The sequence below is a fragment of the Drosophila novamexicana genome, unplaced genomic scaffold (assembly GCF_003285875.2).
Source record: "Drosophila novamexicana strain 15010-1031.04,08,12 unplaced genomic scaffold, DnovRS2.1 tig00001062-arrow-arrow-pilon, whole genome shotgun sequence".
Classification (NCBI taxonomy): domain Eukaryota; kingdom Metazoa; phylum Arthropoda; class Insecta; order Diptera; family Drosophilidae; genus Drosophila; species Drosophila novamexicana.
In genome coordinates this window covers 236,419-258,343 of record NW_020824838.1, presented here as the reverse complement: position 1 = coordinate 258,343, position 21,925 = coordinate 236,419, and the positions used below count along the sequence as shown (strand labels likewise).

General features: G+C 38.2%; 1 protein-coding gene across 1 annotated transcript; it reads left to right on the top strand.

Annotated features, from left to right (window-relative positions):
* Positions 1 to 776: 776 nt before the first annotated feature.
* Positions 777 to 18,381, top strand: LOC115766111 (elongation of very long chain fatty acids protein). Its single transcript, XM_030709931.1, has 6 exons — positions 777 to 1,241; positions 14,405 to 14,542; positions 16,725 to 16,832; positions 16,921 to 17,001; positions 17,440 to 17,901; positions 17,969 to 18,381. Exons 1-6 carry the CDS (start codon positions 1,239 to 1,241, stop codon positions 18,176 to 18,178), a joined length of 1,002 nt encoding a protein of 333 aa, XP_030565791.1. The 5' UTR covers positions 777 to 1,238; the 3' UTR covers positions 18,179 to 18,381.
* The last annotated feature ends 3,544 nt before the right edge of the window (positions 18,382 to 21,925 follow it).

Here is a 21,925-nt window from a genome sequence, read left to right as displayed (position 1 = left end):
TCAGGAATTTGAAATGAGCGCAAAACTCCAAAACTGGTTTCGTCTCATTATTTATTTTCATCAATATTTAATGCATACGTATATCTTGCATACGTTAATTATTATTATTATACGTTTTTTTCGCAAATATGCTATTCATATATTGATTTGATTGTTAAATACTTAATATATATTTGCATTCATATGCAGTTTCTTTCAAAAGTTTCTTAAGAGCTCGCTTTGTCGTCAAGGGTTTATTTATGCCTTTTCATGAGCTTTCACAGCACTTTGCACTCTGCGCTCATCGAAACTCACAAAAAAAAAAAAAAATAAAATTATACTTGATAACAGCTCAATAATTACCACTGCCCTTTTGTGTGGGTGCAAAGGCGAAAAACCAAATAGCTACAAACAAAGAGAGAGAGAGAGAGAGAGAGAGAGAGAGAGCGAACGAGCTAGAGAGCGAAGCCGAACAAGTCAAATAAAGCTCGAGAGCAAAGTCGAGTGCGATTGCTCGGCAGCAGCATCCTTGTCCGAAAACTCGTACGCAGTAGCACAAAGTGAGAGCGCGTCGCAGCATACGCTCCGAAATACACATAGCATATATATGAAACGCTGACAGCTGCTGACAACCTGTTGGGCTGTTGTGTTGTGAACTGAAGCTGCGCTCAGAATTTATCAAAAGCTTCGCTTCGCTCACCAAAAACGCCAACGTCGACGCTGGCGTCGCAGCCGCGTTGCCGCTTCGTATAAAAGTAAAGCGACAACGAGAAATCAAACTTATTTCAGTGTTTTTGATTTGAATGGTAAAACGTGCGCTCAGCCAGGCCCCGGTCGAGTCCAGTTAAGTCTAGAGACACTAGAGACCAAAAAAAAGAGTCCGCCACCAGTTAGCAGCTGATTTGACAGTTGGCCATCCGCAGCGAAGTTGGCAAAACGTTAGTTAGATGTGACTGTGATTTAGTTAAAGCATACTAATATTCAACATTCAATTGAGAATACATTTAATTGAATATATGAATTGTGTTGTGCACGTGTTTAATCAAGAAATTTAATAACTGTTTCCCATACAAGTATTAAATTCCAATGCAAGCCCAAGGATAATAATAGTGTTTCAATAAATGCATTGAAAGTTCAATAGAAGTGAAGCATTTTGCGTGTCGCTCAAAGCTTGAATAATTGCCAGTGAAATAATAATATTACACGTGCAGGAAAATTCATTCGACTGACTTCAAGCGGACCCAAATAATTGTACAAAAATGGTGAGTGCTAAAAAAAAAACTGCTCAATTTTACATGTTTCCCCCAGTAAAAATAGTATACAATTAAATTAGGATCGTTAACTTTTTTTTTTTTTGTCAAGTCATGGCTGGAACTTTGAGCAGCTAATAAATATTGATAAATATTTAAATTGTAGAACTTTGAACTTTAGTTCAGTAATCTTATGGGAAATCACACAATCTAAATTTGTATATCTATTTATAAAATGCAACACGATAAATAAACACTTGTACGTGGTCATTAATCGTTTATAGTTAAAGGTTATTAGTCGTTGTGTAAAATCTTGTATCTTCAATTTTTAAAACGAGCGCTTCGGGGTTTTTCCACCCAATGTCAAGTTCTTTGTTTCTCTAACCTACGTTTCGTTTCAGCAGAAATGCAAACAAGTGTAGAAAATTCACAGTTCATATTTATCAAGTACAAATGTTCAAAAGTTTTCAATGCCTTTTCTTACAAATTTGCAGTACTGTGCACTTTCGAAGCGTTTTTTTTTTTCTTTTGTTTTCATTTTTCTTTCTTTTATATTTTCATATTTTGTTCTCTACGCGACTTTGAATTATTCTCGCTGTCGTATTTTGTTTTTCTTTATTATGGTGTCTGGTTTTAAGGTATTTGCATGTTCTGTTTTGCTTAAGCCTTTCGCACTTGAACTTTTCTGCTCACACACACGCACACACGCACACGCACACACACACACACATATGCACGTACTGAATTCTTGCAGTAAATGGCCAAACTGCATGTTCTGCATTATTGTTTATTTGGCTGCGACTGTTGTTGGCATACTGAAGGCTGCTGCTCGCCTGGTCTGGCCACACTGGCTTGGGGTAGCTGCCGGACTGACAACATTTCACACGGAAATGCAATGCAACAGTGCTGACCTTGAATCTTAACTGGATAACTGGATAAGTTGCTACACGCTGTGCCATTTGTGGCCCCGGCACTTAAAACTTTTTGGCCTTATATTGCGACCATTTGCAGGTGATTGGCGATGGCTGATGGCAGGTGAAATGGATATGATTTCATGGTCAGCATTCGGATTCGAGTTTGAGTTCGAGTCGGGACGGCCGATTGCAGCAGCCCCACAACAGAAACAAGTGATTGCCTCAGCTATTGCTGTTGTTGTTGTTGTTGTTGTCGCTTGCTGCTGCATTGTTGTTGTCGTGCGTTTTGCTTTGCTTATTCGCCATGTTGGTTTTTTTTTTCTTTTTCCCTTTTTACTCATCATTGCGCTCGGCTGATGCTGCGGCTGCCGTGTAGAAATCCCGTGATTTTCATTTTCATTCAGCTGCTTCACTGCAAATTCGACAAAACAGAAATACAAAAAAAAAAATGAAAGACAACAAAAATGTGCCTTTGGTTAACCAATCGCAGCTAATGATCCAAGCGCGCCCATTGCACCACTTTACAAAAATGTATTCAAATCTTTGGCTCGTTTTGGTGTGTGTGTGTGCTTTTTTTTTTCGTTGGTATTTTTCTTTGAACGATTGCACAATAAATTTTACAGACAGCTCTATTTTATTTCTTTCTTTTGTGGTATTTTTTTTTTTTTGAGATTTTTTTTTTTGGTAATTTTGCATTGCGCTTTTGACACTGAAAACTAAAAGATTATAAACACGCTGACGGGGCGTATGGGCATGCTGGCTATTGGGTATGGGCCATTTACTAGGCCAGTCGCCCCAAAGTGCCAGTAATTATAATATAGAAAAAAAATATATAGATTTTAATCAAGCGATTTGCTTGCAATTGCTGTAACAGTTCGCCCCGCTGCCACATAAGAGAAACAGTTTGGCGGCGTTTGCGTTGACGTCGACAGCGACGTCAGCTTCGCGGCCACTGCCGCGTCTAGCGCTCAGCTGTTGCGCTATTGAGAGCGAGAGCGAGAGAGAGTGGGAGAGTGCGATAAGTTGTTGTTGTTGTCAGTATTGGTGTTGGCCGTGTCGCATGTGACTCGATCGGCTTACTTCTGTTCGCTCCGTTCGTACAACGCGACGTATGCGCGATATTGTCAAGTGTCCAAGCTGCATCTGTATGCACACACTAACACACACACACATACGCACACATATGTCGAGGAGCTGCATTCGCCGCGTGTTGCAATAATATTTGCAATTTGTCCAAAGGTTTATTGTCCAACATTGAAATTGTGCGTGCCTTCAGCATATTTTTTTTGTCTCTTCACGCATACATACGCACATTTATTATTGATTCTCTCTATGTGTGTGTGGCCAAACAGTTAACTCTATTTCCAACTTGTGCTGGTATTGGTGTAGACTCGCGCCCAAGTGCTAAAAACTGATAAAAAGTTTCGTTTTTGTTTTTGTTATTCTCAAACAAAAAACAAATAAATAAAACAAGAGAGAGAGAGAGAGAGAGAGAGAGAGAGGAAAAAACGTGCGCAATATGGCTGGGACATCGGCTTCTTATCGTGCTGTCATTGAAGTAAGTTTGTGTGTGATAATTCAATTATTGCTAACTTAAGATTAATGATATATGTAAGATTCGACACGTTAGTTAATGCTTATAGAGAAATCGATTAAAGGGGCTACAAGACAATAATCTGCGTAGCTTGTGAGCTGGATTACATTATATTATTAATATTAAATATTTGAGCTTTTAAAACTGAATATATTATTATTAAAAAACTTTCCTATCTTCTATTAAATGGGGACATAAACAATTCTTGAAAGAAAATTCTCGATTAAGCTCTCAACAGTCGATAACCGTATAATAAATAAATAAATAAATGTGTGTTAAAAACTTTCCGATTTTGAATAATAATTATATTGAACGGAGATATAAACAATTCTTTAAGGAATATTCTCGATGTAGCAGAAGCCTTTAATAAATATTAAATTAAAAAAAAAAAAAAAAACGAACAGAATGTCATTACACTTGTATTCCCAATTGTATTATTGTTTAAAAACCAGTTGATGAAACATTGCTTAAAAAATCATTAAAGACCAAATGCAAATTGGCCAGAATATAAATCGAAAGGTGTCAAGCGAGCTTTTAAATATGCACAAATTTACCATTTGCGAAATACAACTCATGAATATGTTGGGGTTGCTGTTAAGCGGATCTGGAATGCGGGAGCGACCCCGAAAAGGCGGTTATTTTCGTGTCATATAAACTGGCTAACGCATTTCTCAAGCATGTGCAGCTGTGCACTTGACTACCAACTACATTTTATTTACGAACTCAAGCAGCGCCACCGGCAAGCGGCAAATTTTGAGCAACATGCAACTTGAAACGCGCCAAAAACGCGGGCGCGTTGTGCGCGGTGGGTCGAAAAAAAAAAAAACAAGCAACAAAATGCATTGCAACAAGCAACAACATCATCAACAAGAACAACAACTAGGGCGTCTTGCACCAATTACGCGGCATTTTAGGCCAAAACAACGCGGCGTCCAAGTCCGTCCGGCTGCCTGATTGCCAAATTAACGCGATTTTGTTGCTCGAAAAGTCGCGCGCGCTCAAAGTCTTCTTTAGCGAGCAGACAAACTAGATACGACAGATATGCACGCTACATATCTGTTTATATATATATATATATATATATATATATATATATATATATGTATTTATTTACTTAGTTTTTCATTTTTTATTTTGGTGCATTTATTGCGGCAAGTGCAGCAAAGCGGTTTTTTCTACTGATGTGATGTAACAATGTCTGCTATGCAGAGTCGCCAAAGACGCGCGCAAAACGCTAGCGAATGTGAATGTGAATGTGAATGTTGTGTGGATCGCGTTGCATTTTCAACTTGACCCACAATACGGCTGCAATCGCAGCAAATGCAACATCGGCAGAAAAATACTCATTTATGTTAATGCTTTGTTTTTTGTTTTATTACTCAAAATGTACTCAAATAAATGGGAAGCTAATTGCATGCGGTTAAAGCGTTTTGCTAAAGCCAACCAAGCAGGTGTGTCTATGTGCGTGTGTGTGTGTGTGTGTGTGTGTGTGTGTGTGTGTGTGTGTGTGTGTGTGTGTGTGTGTGTGTCTGTGTGTGTGTGTGTGTGTGTGTGTGTGTGTGTGTGTGTGTGTGTGTGTGTGTGTGTGTGTGTTGGTCCACGCGCTGTTGCATAATTTATCTTATTAGACAAGATGCCGCTGGAGTAAAAGGCTCAGGCTGAACCTGAATTTTGGCTTCAAAAGCCAGCACACACACACGAACACACACACACACACACGCACACACATATGCATGTCTGATCTGTGTATGCGCTGCGCTCAACTTGACCTATAAATTGATTTTTATGTTGTGCAGGTTCCACAATTCGTTTTTTATGTGTTTTTCTTTTCATTGTCTTTTTCTTTCCTTTTGATTTCATCGCCTTATGCTTTTTGCGTCTATTCAAAGTAATTTTTGGTCTTTAAATTTGTAATTTGCTTAAATAACCAAAACTTAACCAAGTGCGACAAGAGTTTTGTTTAAAAAACGCCGCATTATCAATTGGCCAAAGCGCTGCAATCCTTTATTCAACTTTTATTTTCATTACTATTATGCATATATTTGAGTTTTTATCTTTCTTGTGGGAGGAGGGTGAGAGGCGTGGTAAGGTAAAAGTGTTGAGCCGCGCAATTATACGGTTTTACAAATGTGTATTCATATATTTTTAATAGCGTGGCAAATTACTTAGTGCCGCCCGGTGCCCGATGATACTTCTTATATAAAAGGTTCGCCGGCCAGCGCACAATAAAATAAATCAAATTCAAAATGCAGTGAAAAATAATAAAAGTAAATTCAACAAGAAGAAGCTATTTAGACGGCAGCCGCAATTCCAATCCCATTCAAGCCAAGACTCCGGATTCGAGGCAGCATCCAGAGATATAGTTGGCAAAAATACCACAAGCAAAAAACCGAAGTAAGAGTGCTCTAGACGGCAGTGCCCGACTAGGAGATACCGTGTACGCTAATGCAGCTCGCGTGACATGGGTGCGAGGGGCGGCGGGCGGATGGAGTGGGGCATACTATTCTAGAGCAATCTGTCAAATTTGGTGACTCTAGCTCTTAAAACCTAAGAGATTTGATGAAAAAAAGAATTTCGATATCGATTTTTATCGATTGCTTTGAAATTGTGCAAGTTATCGATTATCGCAGACAAACTCGTGCTGCGTGGACATTAGGAAGACCTACGTTCAATTCAAGTCTCCAGTTCTCATAGGTCATAAGTAGATCGACGCGTTCATAAATACGGTCAGACAGACGGATGGACAGACGGACGGACAAACGCATGGGCAAATGGACAGCCAGACAAATGAACAAACGGACAGACAGACGCATATGGCTAGATCGATTCTATGGACTCGGAGTTGCTTCCTCCTGCCTGTTACATACATTTGCACTAAAACAGTATACCCTTTTTACACATTTTCAATGGCTTCAGGGTATACGAAAAAAAATCAGTAAAATAAAAGCCAGTCCAACAGCCTGGCCGGTTGGCCTTGTAAAGAAATATGGGTATATGGGCACAATACAAAAATTTGGACTGTCCATGTTACTTCATCGCCGCATCAACACCTTTTGATCATCTTGGCTGTGCGTTTGTGTGTTTGTGTGTGTGCGTGTTTGTGTGTGTTGTCTTCCAGTTGATGTTGCTGTCTGCCCAGTTTTGCATTTGAAACTTGTTGTTGTTGTTGTTACTTTCGGTTGGACTATCAATGTGTTGGGCTCAGTTTGGAGACTTGGATCTTGATTTAATTAATTACCCAGCTGTTGTAATGTTAATAATAATATTGTTTGCAACTTTGTTGCTGCGCTTATTTATTTCTTTTATTTTTTGTACGCCTTCATTGTTCATTGTTACCCTTTATTAATCTTTGAATTGTTTTATTTTTATTTTTTTTTTTTTTTGTAATTTCTGCATGCACCAAAAATGTATTTAACCTTTCTTTTTTGTGCATCTTGGCGTTGTTGTTTGATTTATTTATGTTATTTATGTTCGCATTAAATTGAGCAAGCGCGAATAATTCAACAATATACGAAATTAATTCATTTTGTAAGCTAGTCTCAAAATTTATTAAAATATGTATTTGGTTTGTTATATTTAATTAAAAATATATATATAAAAATATGTATAATAATTTTGTATAAATTAAAATGAGTTTTTTTTCAAGGCACAAAAGCTTTGCGCTCGCATGAATGTAATTAATAATATTAATTTTATTTATGCCAACTTTTTTTAGGACAAGTAAAATTTGCAATTTGGCAGCAACTTCAGGCAATTTGTATTATATTCAAATTGTATTATATTCGACAGTTCTTGCCTGAGACTGTAATTCTTCAAATTGAATTAACAAGCTTTATGGCTGAATGATTTGCTTAAAGCTTACTGGCTTAAGACACTTGTTCGGCCAGCTGGCGGCTGTAATGTAAGATTTTTAATGAGCTTCGGCTAGAATCTAGCAATAGCTTGATGGTTGAAAGCTTTAATTTATGTTTAGCTGAAATCTTACTGGCTTAAGACAGTTGTTAAGACTGCTGGCAGCTGAAATGTTAGATTTATGTGAGACTGTAAATCTTCAAATTAAGTTATTTACTTTTATCTAGAATTTACAGATTGCTTTAATGAAAGCTTCAATTAAAGTTGTACTTATAGCTTACCAGCTTAAGAAAGTTGTTGGGCCAGTTGGCGGCTGCAATGTAACATTTTGACTCAGGCTTAGCTAGAATTGAGTAAAAGCTTTATGGGTGAAAGCGTCAATTTAAGTTTTTCTTAAAGCTTAATGGCTTAATACCAGTTGTTGGCTCATCTGGCAGTTCCACGATTTTGCCTGAGCCTCTAAATCTTCAATTAAAACATTATGCTTTGCTAGAAATTAGTGATAGCTAACAGTAAGATTTTCTTAAAGCTTACTGGCTTTATGTTAAAAGCTATATAAATAAATATAAAATCATGTCAATTCAAAGAGTAATGTATTTATTCTAAATGTTTAAATGTTACTTTAAGGCTTTCTATGTTAAAAGCTTCAGAAGTTTGATTAAAGCTTTCTAGCTTGAGGCAGCTCTTGAGCATGATGGTTGCTTTTCATGCTCACAAGCCTAAATAGATAAATTGTTATTTATATATTAGATACTCTGTTCGTTTTATTTTTTAATCTGCCCAGGCAAATTATTATTTTAATAATTATTAGAGCACAACATTTTACAATTAGCTGAACAGTTAAGGGCTTACATCGAAGTTGCGATTAAAGCTTACTGCGAGCAGTCGATAATTAGAGAAACAATAAGATTTAGCCACCTCGATTGGCATCAAAAAGACCTATTGTGCTGGCCATGCCAAAACGAATGTGTTAGTCATGGCCTCAAAGCTATTGCATTTCTGGGTTAGGCCCAGCTGAGGAGCTGGGGAGTTGGGCGATGTCGCCAGAGCCAAACAATGCTGATGAATGATCATCGCCATCAACATGGGCTGTCGTGGCGGTGGCATCAGTCCCAATAATTGACATGGTAAATTGTTAGCTGTTTGTTTGACTGCGTCTTCCGTCGCCCGTCTCCGGCAACTTAGCGGGCTTATGGCGCATAATGAAGCGTTCAAATGTAACGCGCAACAGCAGCAGCAGCAGCAAAAGCAGCTGCGGCGGCGGCAATAACCACAACAGCAGCGGCCACAACAATTACAAATGCCTTTTTTTTTTACACTTGCCGCTGCTGACGGAAGCATTTTTGCTGCTTCTTCTTCCACTGCCACTGCCACTCTTTGGGAAAGCATTTGGCAGCGCGTGTGAACCAAAGAAAGCGATAAAAGGGTCAGACAAGAGATGCTGCTGCCGTCCGCTTACGCAAACAGCGCCCGCTGCCCGCTGGACAGTATGTGGCTTTATGTAACGCCTGGCCAGTATAGACAGAGCTGAGGAAAATAAAAGACAAAAAATTACATTTTTAACTGGCAGATTTGCGGTGCAAAGTCCACGGCAATTGGTCGGCAAAATTGGCAAAAATTCTGACATGAACAAACAACATCAGCATGAATTGGCAAAATCACAAATGGCAGCAATAATAGATTGTTAATATGTGTCTCTCTCCGTGTGTGTGTGTGTGTGTGTGTGTGTGTGTGTGTGTGTAACAGACTAACGCTTGATTAATATACAATTTGTGTGGTGGCAAGAATTTGTTGGCCAGAACTTGCAAGCCTCTTGACTTAGTTTTGTTTAGCGGCCAGGCTTTTATTTAAATTACATAATTAAATTAAGAATGTTAGCCGATATTTATATAAACCTGTTTACTGTTCATTTTTTAAATATTTTTTTGCGTATTTCGATTTGTTCAGAAGAGTTCAACAAACCATTTGGTGTCTATTTTATAATATAATTCAGCTTACGGCTTGGCTTACAAATAGCCAAACAATAAGCTTATTTGCTGTTGTTCTTCTTCTTGTTGCTCTTTTGGTGCTCTGGGCCACCCAGAATACGCATGCATTTCACATTATTAACAAAATGTTGCGCAATTTATTTGTGTAGAAAACAACAACAACAACAATAAATTGACGCAAAGTGTCAACAAAGATTTTGCATAATTTTGCTTAAGCGAGTGCTTTATATATGAGTCAAAATGTGCGTGGCATGTAAAATTGCCTCATTATTTGTACAACAAATTTGCCACAAAATTAAGGCGCTGACTCTCAAACTGTAACGACAAGTGCGTCTACAGTGCGCGATCAATTAATGCGGATGTTTATTGGGGAAATGCAAAGCAACAACAGCAACAACAACAACAAATATGACTTGCGGGTTTTTATTTCTGTTGTTTGGTTTAAGATACTACGCACACCCACACACTATGCCCTACACACACACACACCTGTTAAATGTCTGTTAACGGGGCAACGATCAATGAGCGTCAGCAATTGGCAAGTTCGTGTTCGAAGTCTTTTGTGTTCTGCGCCTGTGACTTTGTGTGCTGATGAAATCTTGTTGAATCGCTTGCGGGGCCTAAGCTCATGTTATACTACGTATTGCATTGTATATTGATTGATTAACTGCTCGCATTGGCAAATTTCCGTGTACGAATTTGTTGTGCAAAAATTAAAACCAAATCAGCTTCTAAAATGCCCCGCAAGCCCATAACTGGCTAACAGATTCTAGCTAAAGCGGCAGCATCTACGCGGAAATGCACTAACTAAACTGGCGCAATTGTTGGCCCCACAGACTGACACCTGGACAGACAAACAGACAAACAATTAAGTTTAATTGCACTAAGTGGCCGGCGTTGACTACGATTTAATACCAGTTAAATGTATATTATTATTAAGGCCTTAATGTGTTGACAGTGGCTGCAAGTGTGAGAAAAACTGGTTTAATGACGCGCCCTTCCCCGTTAAAAACTCTCTAGTAATTTTCCTTAATCAATTTGACTTACAGTATGCGAAATTAATACGGCCCGTAACTGACCTACGTCGGTTGCATAGCTAAATGGCTGCATATTGAAAGTTATATATCGATTCATATAGATGTCATAACTATCTAGAACGTCTAGACGCTGGGCATTCGATTCTTTGCAGCTGTGTGTTGTCTAAAAGTTTGTAGGTAAAAGCCGCGCCACCGGAAAAACCTTTATCAAATTTAAATTTGGATTTCTTTTGCCTTTTATTTTTGTTGGTAATTTTAAATTCAATTAAGCAGCCCGAAACACGCAGCTGAACTCGTAAGCAGCACCAGCCGCCAAAGAAACAAAAAAAAAAAAGCAAAAAAGTGAAAATCTCTGAGCGTAATTAGATGCAATCAGCAGCGGCAGCAGCATCTCTGGACCCGGCAACTTTGGATGGTAGCTTTGCGCCCCGCACATGAGTCACGGACACATGAATCACGGGCCATGGCGACAGTTCGATATGGGGCTAGCAGCGTTACCTTATAACGCTTCACTGGCTGCCGTACTCACAAGTTGCGACATGGGTGCTGTACGAACATTTTGCCAGTCATGCGAGGGGCATACGGTGCGTATGTGTAATGTGCAATGTGTTGTCTGCTGCCGAGCAGATATCAACCCCCTACTAGAAGTCGATTGTGCAAAAGTACAGTTGTTAAAAACTCAAGTACAGTGAAGCTCTGGCGGTCATTAAGGCAGCTAAATACAAGTCTTGCCACACACACACACACACACACACACACACAGCATTAACAATAAAAATTACCGCACTGCAGTTTTGCCAGCCACGAATGCATCACGTAAAATGCCAAGCAAACAAGCTGATGCGATTCTCTAGCCAATAATTACAGTGAGCAGCTCCTCGGCACTGACCACACCCGCACAGCCTCCAGGCTGGCCTGTGCGCTGCCTAATGGCAGCCACTGTGCATTAATAAACCAAGCAAACTCCATGACTTGACGTTGTGTGTTATTGTCGTTGTGTGTGTATGTGTGTGTATGTGTGTGTGTGTGTGTGTGTGTGTGGAAGTGGCGACAAATAAGCATTGTTTTCTTTTACTTTTGGCACACACAGACTGACCGACTGACTTGGCTCCGCATGCACAGGTCTTGGCCTCGCATGCAGATGCATGTGCCAACAATTGGCCAATGGCTGCGCCAAAAGGCTAAGCTTGGCAATTAACTGCGACACGGACAAAGTGCAGGACAATTAAGGCAATCAGTGCTCGTTGATTTCTGCAAACTATAAAATGTATAATTTATATATGTACATATTTTTGAGGTGTGGAATTCTTTACAAATTGGTAACTAATAAATTAGAAATAAATTTATATTGCAAAGTGCAGAACAATTGATTTGTTTAATGTGAACAATTATTTATTAAAGTTTATTTAAGTTCGTGACAAGTTGCATTTTCAAATTATAAATAATTTCAAATCACAAAGTGCAGAACAATTAAACAAGTCAATGCTGCTTGTTTAAACTATGAAATCTAAAATATATAAATATTTAATTCAAGCTGAATTTGAAATTTATAGTTCATAAATAACAAATATATTTAAATGACATACAGCAAGACTATTAAACGAGTCATCAAATTAACAAATATGGAAGAAATGTATTTACTGGTCATAAGATTCTTTACAAATCGCATTTATGTATATTGGCAGCTTTTTAATTAATAATAAATGTGTATTTTAATGACAATTAATTACAATTTTATAAACTAACGCCAATTTCAAGACCCTTTAGCTGCCATAAATATTCAATATAAATTAAATATTTTGTACACAACTCAATTTAAAACGTTGTCAAATCAAATTTCCTTCGTACATGAGGCTAGGTTTCCCAATATCTGAAATTTATAACAAAACTCAAGAGTATTCAAGAATAAAATATACATACTTGAAATTTATAACACAATATTTGTTATTCCTTATAAATAAATTACCTATACAAATAATTATAAAAAATATCTATTTAATTTATGTTTATCGAACCATCTTTGTAACTAGATAAAACTGATAGATGAGCCATCAGAAATGTTTACACCAGCTTCACTATGCGGTCATTGGGAAATTCCACTTGCAAGTGTGGGACATGCGCGGAAAACGATTGCATAAAATGTTTTCTTTGTCAGCCGATCGGCCTTAAACTAATTTTCAAAGACTATGAACTTAAATTTTAGAAGTGTATCACGCTTCTTGTTGAAAATTGATTGGATAGAACTCCATTTTCTTAATCTTTATCAAGATAAATTTATGAAGTCCTTCAAATTCGAAATTCTTAAGTTTCGTTCAATAAATATCTATACCTATATATGTAGTAAGGTTATCTGTAGTTAGACATCTTACTTTTTATTATTCCAAAGTCCATTTATTATTTAGTTTTTTTCCAGTTTATCCAATCTTCCCAATACGCCGAGATCTCACTTACAAGATCGTGCCTCCCATACTTTCCTATCGATAGAACCTTATAAATACCGATTGTTAACATTACTATTTTGACAAGTAACAATGCAATTATTATTAAAATGGGTGGAAATAGGAAAACATGTGGAAAATTAATGTCTAAGATTAACGTAATACATTCGTTATGAATGAATGGAATTCTTATATGACTTGCAGCTGGCATAAATCGCAATACACCATCAATTAGACTCGAAAAAATTCCAGAATTTTGATTAAATTACGCTCAGGAGTAGAAATTGATTTGTATTTAATTGCTTTGTATGTCAAATTACATTAGAAGTAATTGCAGCTTATCCATATTTTTCCAAACACATTACAATGGAATTGGTTACATATTTCTTTAGCTGCTGACAAATGAGCACATGTCGAATTGAGCAAATCGATATTGATTATAGATACAGCAAATCAGAAAACAAGTCCTATAAAATTGCCACACACACCCCCCCCCCCCCCCCAACTCTTCCCACCTCACCCCTTTCAGGCGGGTCACATAACTCACGCCTCTGCAATTTAAAGATAATTAATTTAACCCCTTCTTGGCAGTGGGATAAACACAGCCGTGTTTTTTTTTTTTCTTTCTGTAATTACCATTGGCTCAACTATTTAGTCAATGATTAGCATGATTAGCATAACTAGTTTAGCACTTAGAATTTTAAATGAACTTCATAATTATACACAGAGTGCATGGCAAAGTGCAAACGTTTTTCCTGTTCCTGCATATCGAATTGTCCGTTTGGCCCACTGTCAACCGCATTGCCGGGCTATTCTTTGAGCCAAGGCTGTTGCAACAGTTTCAGACCAGTTTTTTTTTTCTTGATTTTTATTTTGGCAACTCAGGCGCGCTAATCGCCAAAACGTAAATTGCCGTACGAATATTATAGAAAATCATGGGGCCACATTGACTGCATACGGAAATTCACTGAGAATGTTGTTTGGCGCGCCAATTTTTCTTTCCGTGCAGTCGGGCAGCCGGTTTTTTGTCAACACACACACACACACACACACAGAGAATCACACACACATGCACATATGTTGCACAAATGATTCGGTTGGAGATCAATGGGTAGGTGGTCAGACAGACAGATCGTATTAGCGGGCAGCTTTAATTTTAAGTGTATAGAGAGCCAGGGCAGGCACATACAATGGGCACATGATTGGACTCGACCCACGTCCAATCGTGATGGATTTGCCACAGATTAACAGGTGTTGCAATTGACTGTATTTATATAGATTTGACATCTGAACCCTGTTGCTTAAGCGCTTGACTAATGAGCATGTTTCTGGTTTTATCTGTCTTCTTGCAGGAGTATCTCTCACAGTTTTACGATGGCTGGCGGGATCTTATGGACAACAAATCAGATCCCCGCACCCGTGACTATCCGCTCATGAGCTCGCCGTTCCCAACGATAGCGATCAGCTTGGCATACGCATACTTCGTAAAGGTGAGTGCCCCGGCTTCCCCCGGGAAGCACCCGGCCCAGCTATAATTACCGCGCTGCTCGTGGGGGGAAAAAACCCAAATGAACACGCAGCCAACAGCCAAAGATATGGCACTTAAAGCAATGTCGGCCCGTTCTAGTTGATTCTATAGCAGCCGCATGCATTCACATTTGATGAGCGGGCATTGGCACGCGGATGCAGTCGGGTCCTGCGTCATGCAAAACTAGTTTTCGTTTAAGGCGTTGCAAAAAAAAAAAATACAAAAAAAAAAAACAGAAAATGGGGAAAAAAAATGTAAAAAACATGTAAAACGATAAAATAAGTTCAGGGCCAAACGCCCCATTCAAAATCAAAGCCAATCAGCGCTAAACGAGCAGAGTTGATGTCGAAATTGTGACCCAAGTGGGCCAAAATTACATATGCAAAAAAAAAAAAAAAAAAAAAATACTCAAAGGGTAAAAAGCAACCGAAACGATTTCTATTTAGGTTTCAGCTTTGCATTGCTTTACATTTGTATATACATATGAATGTAATCATTTAAATGGCTTTCACACACACACACACACATACAAAAGACTTAGGCAACGAACTTGTCCCAAAATCAACAGACAGCCACCGCCGATTGATTTGATAATTGCAGCATCGCACCTTTGTTTGATTTTGTATCTTAAAACGGGCAACGGCAATTAAAAGCAGTGCTTGCGCTCAAGTGGCATCTGTGAAACGTTTTGGCCATTTGCATTTTTTATACCCTGAACCCATTAAAAATGGGTATAAGGGTATATTGTATATGTGCAAAATCCAAATGTATGTAACAGGTACAGAAGTAAGCTTCTCCGATCCCATAAAGTATATATATTCTTGATCAGCATCAATAGCCGAGTCGATCTAGCCATGTCCGTCTGTCTGTCCGTCCGTCCTTCCGTCCGCATGTATGAACGCAAGGATCTCAGAACCTATAAGAGCTAGAGACTGAAATTTTAGATGTAGATGCTCCTAGTTCCCGCGCAGATAGAGTTTGATTCTAATAATCGATAACTTCCTCCGTTTCCAAGCAATCGATAAAATATCGATATCCTGTTTTTTGGGCAATTTTAAACTTGACATATAGCTTCTAAAATAGAATATATATATATATATATATATATATATATATATATTTGATGTTGAAAGAAGAGGGTTCAGGGTATCCCCTAGTCGGGATCTCCCGACTAGAACCTCTGACTTGTTTCTATTTTGAGCATATATCAGGTTTAATTAGGACCGCAAACAACTTAGAATACAAATCTATATAGCTTAAACCGGATCTTCGAAATCTGCTAAAAACAAGAAGCGCAACAAGATTTCATTCTTTTTTCCGGTTTCACAAGCCTCACATTAACATACCAATATAAACTTGTGTGCATAGCATTAATTTATTGAAATTGCAAACGGCTTTGCTTTTAAGTCATTCCTTAGTTTGTTGAGGACTTCTAAATTTAAGTCTAGACATCAAATGTTTCAGGGTGAAGCCAAAACTGATAATATAACCAAAAAGCTGAGGGCCGACTCCCGTCCAAAAAATATGTACACAAAAAGTACACAAAATGCTAATCTGATTTAGAACATTTACAATATTAAAGCTTCTTTGGGAAATTTAGAGAAAAACGAGAAATAAGCGATATCTGTGGAATGTGGAAGACTTCATTCCCTTCCAGACATTTGCCCTACTAAAGCTCGTAACTGCTGAGCTTGATGAAAATATCTTGATAAATAGAATATTTTGCCATACTAGAACCTACTTTTATTGTAGTCCGATTTTGACAAGGCTTTGCATATATATGAGGAGCAAAGTGAAACAAAGATGGAAAACTGCTTTAGAAGAGCCCACTTTTCGATGGATCATACCTATGAAAGCTATATGATATAGTGGTCCGATGTAAATGATGAGTTTAGTTATTGAAACTTGTTGAGATTAATGTATGAACTGCCTGCAACAGAGGGGCGAATCTAAGCCCAGTTTCAAGATAACTTTAAAACTAAGATACGGACGGACAGACAAACAGACATCAGCTCTTTGGCAGCTGTTCTAGAATATATATACATAATGGGGTCGAAGATGTTTCCTTTCGTGCGTTAGCTATATTCGAATCGAGGCAGTTTACAGCCTGGCTTTAAATATTTACCCATTGCTATCGTCAACAGGTGCTTGGACCCAAGCTGATGGAGAACAGAAAACCCTTCGAGTTGCGCAAAGTTCTGATCATCTACAATGCAGCACAGGTTATTTTCAGCGCGTGGCTGTTCTACGAAGTAAGTGCCCCAGCTCCGAACTAGCCTTGAAAGAGCACAATTTCATAATTAAAGAAAACAACAAAAAAAAAACACTTCACATTTATAGTCTTGCATAGGTGGATGGCTGAATGGCTACAGCTTGAGATGCGAGCCGGTTGATTATTCCTATTCACCGCGAGCGATACGTGTGAGTATAATAAAGTGCTGTATATACATAGTTGTCTATATTTATGTAAATGGACATTTGGCATATGTAAGCGTTCGAATTTATGATTTAGCCGGTGCCAAGCCAGTGCCAGCAAATGTTTGTTCACTGTGCCAGATTTATATGCCAGACATAATGGCAACCAGTTTTTGGCCTAAACAAAGAGCCGCAACGGTGACTGGTTCTTATGCTAATCAATTTGATGACAAATGTCCGCGCCAATGCCGGCCGGCTACATGGAGCGTTTTGACTAGATTGAAGGCTCACGTGTCGGCAAAAGAAAGTGCCAAAACAGAGCTTAGAAAGCCAAAAGAAATGTGCAAAAAGAACAACAATAACAACAAATCGATACAGCACAGAGTGCATGAACTTTTCTCTATTTCTAAACATATTTCTATATATATATATGTCTTTTGACAGACTGCATGGGGCTGCTGGTGGTATTACTTCTCCAAGTTTACCGAGTTCTTTGACACGTTCTTCTTTGTGATGCGCAAACGGTACGATCAGGTGTCCACGCTGCATGTGATCCATCATGGCATTATGCCCGTCTCCGTTTGGTGGGGCGTCAAGTTTACGCCTGGCGGACATTCGACATTCTTTGGATTCCTCAACACATTCGTGCACATCTTCATGTATGCGTACTATATGCTGGCCGCGATGGGACCGCGAGTGCAGCGTTATCTCTGGTGGAAGAAATATCTGACCGTGATGCAGATGATTCAGTTTGTGCTGGTCATGGTGCACTCGTTCCAGCTGTTCTTCAAGAACGACTGCAACTATCCCATTGGCTTTGCCTACTTCATTGGCGCACATGCGGTCATGTTCTACTTCCTGTTCTCCAACTTCTACAAGCGCGCCTATGTGAGGCCCGATGGCAAGGTATATATCTATATATACATCACACGAGGCAGCTGTCTAATCAATTTGTTTCGTTTGACCATTGCAGGACAAATCCGCTGTCAAGGCTAATGGTCATGCCAATGGCGCCGTGAAGCAGTACAAGGATGGGGATGTTGCCTCCCGTAATGGCCATGCGGGTGGCCCTGTCAATAGATTCCACAATACCTTCTCGAAGTTCACGACCCAGATGTGCAATCCGGCGCTGAACTCGTCCACGACGCGACAACGTGTCCTGATCAATGCGGGCAACAAATGAAGCCGTCGCTAGCCAATCAGCCAGCCAGCCAACCAAGAAACAAAGCATAAATTAATTAAATGTAACAATTAAATTACCGTAACATTAAATTAAACATAAGCATAGGGAGTCCAAGCCTAATTCTAAGCCAAATCGACAACGAAATTTATATTGAAACAGAAAACAAAAAAACAAAATAAATTCAAGAAAAAAACAATACAAAACAAAGCATATTGTCATAGATATCCAATTTGTAGCAATTGCACGTCTAGGCCAAGCAATTATATTTTTCATTAATCTATCTATCTATCCATCTATATATATATATATCTATATATATATATATACCTGCATCTGAGTATATATGTAGCTGCTCTTGTTAGCCGCTTTCACATTATATTATATATAGTTGGATGATGATATCTTTGCTAAACGCTTTATACCTAAATATTATATCATATTTCGAACTTTTACTGTTTTTATATTTTTAAATTTATTTTTCGCTTATGCAACAATATGTTTTACACGGGTTTATTTCGCTGGATTTTTTTGATCAACAGAAATGTGTTTTTTATTTTATAAATAAAATTGAGATTGAAAGAAGCAATGTGGCTTACGGTACTGTTGGATAAGTTGCCGATCCCAAAAAAGTAAACAAAAATAAAAATAAATTCAAGAAAAAATAAAAACAAAACAAAACATATTGTCATAGAAATCCAATTTGTAGCAATTGCAGGTCTAGGCCAAGCAATCATATTTTTATTAATCCATCTATCTATCTATCTATCTATATATATATATATATTATAGCTATGCATCTATACCTGCATTCTTAGCCGCTTTCACATCGGAAAAACAAGCTAACTACTTTTACAATTTGATAAGCATCGAATTTTCATATATATTATATTATATATAGTTGGATCTTTATCGATATGATGCTATCCATTTTATATATACGCACCTAAATATTATTTCATATTTCAAGCTTTTACTGTTTTATTTTTAATTAATTTTTTATCGGTTATGCAAGCAACAATAGTTTTTATACGTGTTTATTTCGTTGGATTTTTTGATCAACAGAAATGTGTTTTTTTATTTTATAAATAAAATCAAAATTGAAAGAAGCAGTGTGGTTTACGGTACAGTTGGATTAGTTGCCGATCCCAAAAACTGTAATCGATTCGACATGTGTTTTTCTTGTTAAATGGACTTTTGTGGTAAATAGCTCTACAGTTCTGAAAGTTTCTGGTTAAGATAACATGTCGTTAATTAAGATGCCTGCCCGAGTACGACACCCATTCGAGTAATGTTGAAATTAAGGGGGGGGGGGGGGGGGGGGGGGGGGGCAGTAATACGTTTCACGATGATTAAGCACATGCCAGCATAAATAAACACTTGAAAGACATAAACTAACTGACTAGGCACATTTAATTGCATGTATTTGCGCATAACGGAGTACGATTTATTATCTATGCATGATTTTCTATAAAAGTGCTTTAAGCAAGCGTTTTTTGCTTAGCCAAACTAGCTATTGCCACATACTCCTTCAATATAAAAATATAAAATTACAAATTTAAATATCATAACTCCAAAGCCGTTAAAATGTGTTTCTGATCTTTCGTACAGTTATTTTTAGTATTTTAGTATATTTTCAGCATTTATGTTACTATATTAATTCAATTGCACAGTACGGTCACTCCATTTTTTTAGTAGGAGTTGCCACATCACTGAAAAAACTTGACGCTATAGTGTATGGTCGGATGCGCTCTCTTTATCAAAATACTCAACATGATAAAAATAAATGTTCAGGGGCACAGAGGGCGCTCTCTTAAAGCGAAAAAAGCATGCAAGAGTGACGTCAAAAGCGCGTCGTATACAATGTTTGCGCTCAAATAAAATGAAATGAAATAAGACAATATTATTAAATCATTATTTTATTATTGCGATCATAATTTTAATTGTTTATTTTATTAATGCCATCTAAAAAATTATGAGCCAATGAAGTGCATAACGCAGATTACTTTCGCGCTACCTTGTCAATATATGACCGCATGCATTCTCTGGCTTTTGTCGTTTTTCTTTTGGGTTTATTGTTTTTGTTGTCCGCTTAGTTTCATTTCAGACTTCCTTGTGCATGGTTGTTGCCGTTGTTGCTGCGATTTCTGTTCGGATATAGTTTTGTTTAATTCGATTCCTGTGCGTGGGGGTACGTGTATTTTAATTAATAGTACAAATATATTATAACATTCGTTGTCAGTATCCAGCATCAAGTCACCTAACGGCAAAATTACCGCTGTGTTAAATAAACGCGTAACGTTTTCTACATTATTTAAACGCGCGACGATCACTTTGATATTGTGTGAGTGTGTGTGATATTCTTGAAATTTAAGCAAAATTCCAACGCTGCACGTTCGCTGCTAAGTTCGCCGGCCTTAAATCATTGGCGGTAAGTTCGCATCGATTTTCTGTTAGCAACTTGTTGTGCACTCACAGAATATGCGTACAGTGGAGAAAATTAGTCATCAGAGTAGTTGCTGCGTGGTTTTAATTATAAAAAAAAAAATACAAAAAAAAAACGGTCTCCTGTTTCCCGCCGCGCCCAGCAACGCGCCGTAAGAGTGGCAAACAGGAAAGCAACAGCCAATGTAAGAGAGAAAGAGAGTGCACGTGCATGGGGCGCATAATTCGCTCTTTGCATGTGTGCCTCTGTGTGTGTGTGTGATTGCGCTAGAATGAGAGGGAGAGCACGTTAGCACGTTAGGTCGTACGTGTGCGGTCTGCCCTTTAAGAGGGGAAGATTGAGGTGCGTTAATAACTGTTAATTGTTGTTCAGACCCGCATGAAATAAATCCACAATGGCCACAGCTAAAAAGGCAGAAGCCCTTGCGAATACCAATGAAACGTTTCCTTAACAACAACATAAGTACAATATGCAAATGCGGTTTTTGACACCGCTAAAATGGTGCTGTCAATTGCTTGGCACACATTCAGTTATGTCAATTCACATTTGTTGCATCATGCGCCTCTCCCCCAGTCAACGTCAAACTGTCAAGTACGAGTGCGAACGCGCGCCTGCGCAGCCCTGCGGTTGCATTTTTCATTTTGTCGATCAAAAAAGTTTCACCTGTCAGCAATGCGGAAATTGTTGGCAATCGACAGTCGACAGTCGACAGTCGACAGTCGCCAGTCGATAATCGAAATCGCAATCGCAATCGAGTTCATGCAATGTAGAAGGTCAGCCAGTTAATGCGCCAAAGAGTGGAGCGAATGAAAGCTTGGGGTTTTTTTTCTTTTGTTTTTACGAGAGCTTTCGCAAGTGCGTTGTGCCATCGCATTACAACATTGACGGGAAAAAATGGCTCATTAGCAAACTGAATGTAAAAAACAATAACTATCAAATGTATAAAGTGCAATATGCTAATTGAATTCTAAAAATGTTGCGCATCTTAACCGAATAGCTTAACACTTGTAAATTGTAAAATAAACAAATTAAAAGAAATTAACGCTAAAACCGTTTGCCCAAAGTCAACAAATACCAAATCGAAAGTCCTAAGGTTCAAGTTCGCCCATATATACGCATATGCTCATATATCTATTTTTTTTTTTATTTTTTCTTCAGTCTGTTGATGAGATGCTCCGCACTTTTGCCCGAGAGCAGTCGCTGCACTCGCTGCCAATTGGGAGAGCGCTCAAAATATCGTATCATATAGAAATTTCATTTTAGCACCGCAGCGTCCAAAGTCCAAGCCAACTGGCTGCCGAATC